This window comes from Stegastes partitus, unplaced genomic scaffold (assembly GCF_000690725.1).
Source record: "Stegastes partitus isolate 25-593 unplaced genomic scaffold, Stegastes_partitus-1.0.2 Scaffold1654, whole genome shotgun sequence".
In the NCBI taxonomy this organism is placed as follows: Eukaryota; Metazoa; Chordata; class Actinopteri; family Pomacentridae; genus Stegastes; species Stegastes partitus.
In genome coordinates, this window is record NW_007579385.1 from 5,718 (window position 1) to 10,712 (window position 4,995).

The following is a 4,995-nucleotide window of genomic DNA, read 5'->3' on the forward strand; positions in this document are numbered from 1 at the left end:
GTCCGATGCAGGCAGGTGATGGATGTCAGCGGGGATCCAGGTGAGGACAAGCTGCTCTGGTTGTGTACTGAAGTGTGTGTTTTTGGGGGGAAGCCCGTTTGAAATGAGAATAAGAATGAGGACTGTGCAGCGCTCAGAGGCAGGCAGGGAGTTAACTGTGCCTCTGCCAAGCTGTTGTTTTATGATGAGGCTGTGTGCAGGACTTAAAGTCTGTGGTGAAGGAAGAGACAGAAGAAAAGAGGTTTTATGGCTGTGAGTCACAAGTTTGCCTCAGTGTGAGCAAACACACTCACTGTGCTCTAAATCCAAACCCAGACCAGGACCAGGCTGCTCACTAAGTTCAGTGGTCCTGATAACCAGGATCAGACCAGTCGTTTTGCTTTTGGACCAGCTTTTTAAAGCAACACTGGGATCACTGCATTACTCCAAATGGGAGTCATGGCAAGTCCCAAATGGTGGAAATCCATTTTTATTGTGTTTTGTTTGTCTTGTTGGTGTAAATCAAAAACGTTGAGAATGATATTTACCACATGGTTAACTACAGACTCTCAGTTTCCATGTGATAGTTGAGGAACTGATAGTCATCCAGCTCGGACTTTGTATGATCCTGCCCCCCTGCTATCTCTAAAATCTCTCAGAGTGCACAAAATGCTCTGCTATTGGCTGCAAGAGGGAACACATCAGTCCTCGTGCACTCCCAGCACCTGAGGACATGAGGGCTCAGTGCATTACTTTTATTTTTTATGGAAATGTCACAACAACAGGATCATCCTCGAGGCTAATGTGGCTAACATGAGCTTTTATGGTGTGCCCACAATTCAGAGCTCTGTGGAAACTACAGCTGAGGGACTTTCAGAGATGGTGGGAACTTTAACTTAAAACCAGTAAACAAGGACTGTGTGAGTCGCTGTGTTTTCATGTCGACTGTTGTGCTTCAGTGAAACCTAAACTCAGCTGCTGTTGACATCTGTTGGCTTCTCTCCTGCTCTCTGGGCTCACACAGACTGCATTTTTATTCCCTGCTAAGCTGTTCTCATTTACATATTACTGTGTTGTCAGTGACTACATACTACAACAGTGACTACAGGCAATCCAGTCACACTAAATGTTCACCAGCAGTCAGCTGACAGCCATGTCCAAGCTCCACCACTAAAACACTGACTCTATAACTGACATCAACTGACAAGCTCACCAAACACAAAGCTTCAAAGCAACTGTTGTGCTGTCAGTTTGTTGGTCTTTTCCTGTCAAATGAGCTCTTTAGAAGCAGTCATTGGTTTTGCTCTGGGCTGTCAGTCACAGACAGTCTTCTTCCTGAAGGGGCTCAGCTTCATTTAAAGCCACAGTCTGCTGAGAACAGGACTGACCAGGGCTTATACACTCAGAGTGAAACCAACCATCTTTGCGGTATTATAAGACACATTCTTGGAACATGTGAGACTTTTTGAAGTGATTTGCTAAATAGGAGCACAATTTTCAACCTTTAAAGTATTTACAGCGGATCACTTTGAGGAGACAAACTTTGACTTTATTGCACTGAAAAGCCAAACAGGAAGCCTGATGTCTGCTCTGTCTGGACCAGTTCAATAGATCAAGAGCAAAAAATACATTCCTGTATGTACTGTTTACTACATGATAGAAATAGTGTATTATTTGATCAGTTCTCAAGTTTTGTTGGATACTGTTCCTGAAACCATTCAGGATCAGGACAGTCCTGATGGACTGGGTCATAGGCTTCTCAGTCCAGACAAAAGGTTCTTAACAACACATACTGAATGTTTGATCCAGATCAAAGCCTAGATTGGATTACATGATCTAATCCAATTTCAGCATCCCCGCCCCCTCCCCTAAAAAAAAAACAAAAACATTTTGAAGATTTAATCCCATGTGATAGCTGAAATCTAGTCGACTAACTGGGCCCACATTCTATAATAAGGAACCTTAAAGCCAGGTCTGAGGAGCAGTTGGGAGTCTCACTTCACAAATATTTCCCCCTGACGGTGTAGAACTCAAGTCGGTCCTCACATTGATAACCACAGAGTTGTGTAGAGAAGCTGCTGTCTTGGCAGTTTGGTGTGGAAGTTATTAATTTGTTATTCAGCTCAAAGTCAGCTGATGAAGCTGCTTTATTAGAGGCCGAAGCACTTGCATTTTCTTTTCATGCCACTCTGCTGTAATACAGAACCACATATTTATGACTTCTGTTCTGGTTTCTCTACAAAATCATTGTTTTAAAATCAAACGTGCAGCAAAGCTGACGTGGGCTCTACATGGGAACCCAACGAGATGTTTAAAGGAGTTTCTTGTCCAGTGGAGTTGCGGTCAGGAAAGTGGACTAAAGTCTGTGACACTATTCTGTGGTTCTTACAGTGTAAAAAATACATTTTTAGGACACCCCTATAGCTCAGCTGGTTCAGCAGGCAACCCATTAACAGGGGCTGTAGTCCCCAGCAGGCCAGAAAAATCATCTTTTCCTAAAAAAAAAAAGTTTTTAACAGTTCTTATCTGTATTTTATTTTTTATTTTTTAAAACAATGAAAAAAAAACAACCAATTGACTGTTATTTTAGAGATTTTCTCTGTTTTGTCAAATTACAGATGAATAAATAAATAAATAATTAGTCAAAACTGTAAATAAAGTCTACATTTTAAAAATCTATATTCTTACAAATGATCATTAATAATTTGTATTATCTGTTTAATCTGTTTTTACTTTAAGTCAACAAAAAGTTGACCATAAGATTACAATATTTTTTCCCCCACTGTATTTAAATCAGCAAAAATATCATTATTTTACAGATATCTGTCAGTATTTTTGTAGTTTGTACAGTTGTTGAACTTTTTTTTTTCTTTTTTTTACCATCCAGCTCAAAGCTTCGACGTGTGTTTGGCCTCGTTTTCCTGCTGCAGTTTGAATGTTGCTGCACAAAGCAGAGTGTGCAGCTCGTCTCTGAAGCCTGAACCTCACCTCAGTCAGGGTCCATTCAATGCACATTTCTTGTGTTACTGCATCTCATCTGTGACTGGGAGTCATCAGTAAATCTGACTTTTTCCATCATCCACTGTGAAATGCTGCTCCGTCTTAGCCTACTCTGAGTGTTTCTCCTCCTGAGAAATGGTTCAGAGTCGCTCCTCATCCTCTGAGAAATGACCAAACAGCCTTCTTTTGACAGGATTTTTACTGATTGGAGTCTCATGATCCTAATTTAGTAAATTATGTATCTGTGATGGAGCAGCTGTTTCTTTTTCTCACTGAACAAAACCCGACGTATTGATCCTGTGATGGTGCTCAGTTTGATACGTCATAGAAAAATCTGTCATTTTAGAGAATTCTTCCTTTTTTGCGTTGCAGATTTTTGCCAATTGATTTATGAAAATATTTATAAAATTACAAAAAACAGACTAAATTGAAATGTCTAATGTAAAATAACAAGTCGTGTGACTGAACAACCATAAACAATATCTTTTAATATAGAAAGCACCTATCTACGTAAATACAGAACACATAAAATACATTTGTAGATATTTATTTATCTTATTTAATAGATGACACTATTAAATAGAGTAAAAATATGCAGATGATTATAAACTGTTAGTAACAACAGAAAAAAGTTGGGAAGAAAACTATTTTTAACAGATTTTTTGAACTTTTTAATTAAAAAGTGCTGTTATTTAATTGATATTTCTTTGTTTTGTTCAATTACAAAAAATACTAGTAAAATCACAAAAAAGAAGCATTAGTTTAGATGTTAACCCTAAAAAATTATGTCAGAAATCTTTTACAAATAGTAATTCCTTCTTTTATAATGTTTAAGTGTAAAAATGCCTAGTTTTTACCTTTTTAGTTGCTAAATCATATCAGTATTTTACAAACGTTTGCAGGTGTTTGAAACAATAATTATGAATATTAAGGACAGAAAATTGAATTTTATTTTTTAACTGTTGTTTTTAGATTTCCCTGTTTTGCTAAATTAACGGTATCTGGTAAATAAACGGAGTAAAACAAAACAAAAATCAGTATTTTTACAAGAACTAATTTGTTCTCAATGTCTCTTCAATGTGTTCAATAAATTATAGTTTAACACTAAAACATTGGTATTTTACAGATATTTGCTGTTAGTTTGTTTTGTCAGTTTTGTCAGGTTGTTTATTTGTTTGTTTGTTTTTTACACTTTGTGAACTACTCCAGTGTTTTGGGTTTTACTTTTTTTTTTTTGGACACTTGCTGCCAGATTTTCCCAGATTTTTTTATTTTTTTTGTTACAGTGCAAACTTAAATTCACCAGTTTTTTCTATTAGAAGCTGCAGTGATGCGTGCAGCAGCGTGTAAATCCCTCCTGAAGACAGATGCCATGTCTGCGAGGTGACTCAATCTGTGAAGGAATGTCGTTCTGCTGCTGCTCAGGGACAATGGAGATGTTGTTCGGCTGATGTTTGTTCTGCTGCTGTGTTTGCTCATCTGATCACCACGCTTCCATCACAGTATGCTGCCCCGCCGGTTCAATGAGGCATTTAGGTGCGTGAGTGTGTGTGGTGATTTACAGCGCCGATCAGTTCAAATGTCAGCAGCCGTCCAGAGGAGGGAAAACCTCATTAAAGGAGCACTTTGATCTGTTCACTTAGTCAGGTTTATTCCTCTTCATGTCGTTCCCTAAACATGTATCTACACACTGTAGATATGTGCACATAGACGCTGCACTGTGCCGTGTGAGCTTTCCCCTGATGTGTCCATACTGCACCAGGGCTCTGAAGCACAAAAAAAAAAAGCAGAAAATCTCTACTTTTGGATGCTTAAATAAAAGAGACACAAAAGCAAGCAACTGGTAATATTTTCCTGTAAGTCACTGGGGCTTGCTGCTTAGAAACATCCCCACATCATGATGCTGCCACCACCATGCTTCATCGTGTGGATGGTGTGGTTTTGATGATGTGCAGTGTTTAGTGCCATAGCGTCCAGTCTGATGGCCAAAAGGCAAAATATTTGTCTCATCAAACC

The 4,995-nt window shown here is 38.6% G+C and overlaps 1 protein-coding gene across 1 annotated transcript in view; it reads left to right on the forward strand.

Moving 5' to 3' along the window:
- arhgef3 (Rho guanine nucleotide exchange factor (GEF) 3) overlaps positions 1–4,995 on the forward strand; it is a 48,006-nt gene continuing 43,011 nt past the window's right edge. Inside the window, exon 1 of the mRNA XM_008301278.1 lies at positions 1–40. Within this exon, the coding sequence (XP_008299500.1) occupies positions 6–40 (35 nt within the window). The 5' untranslated portion in view covers positions 1–5. The remainder of the gene's footprint in view (positions 41–4,995) is intronic.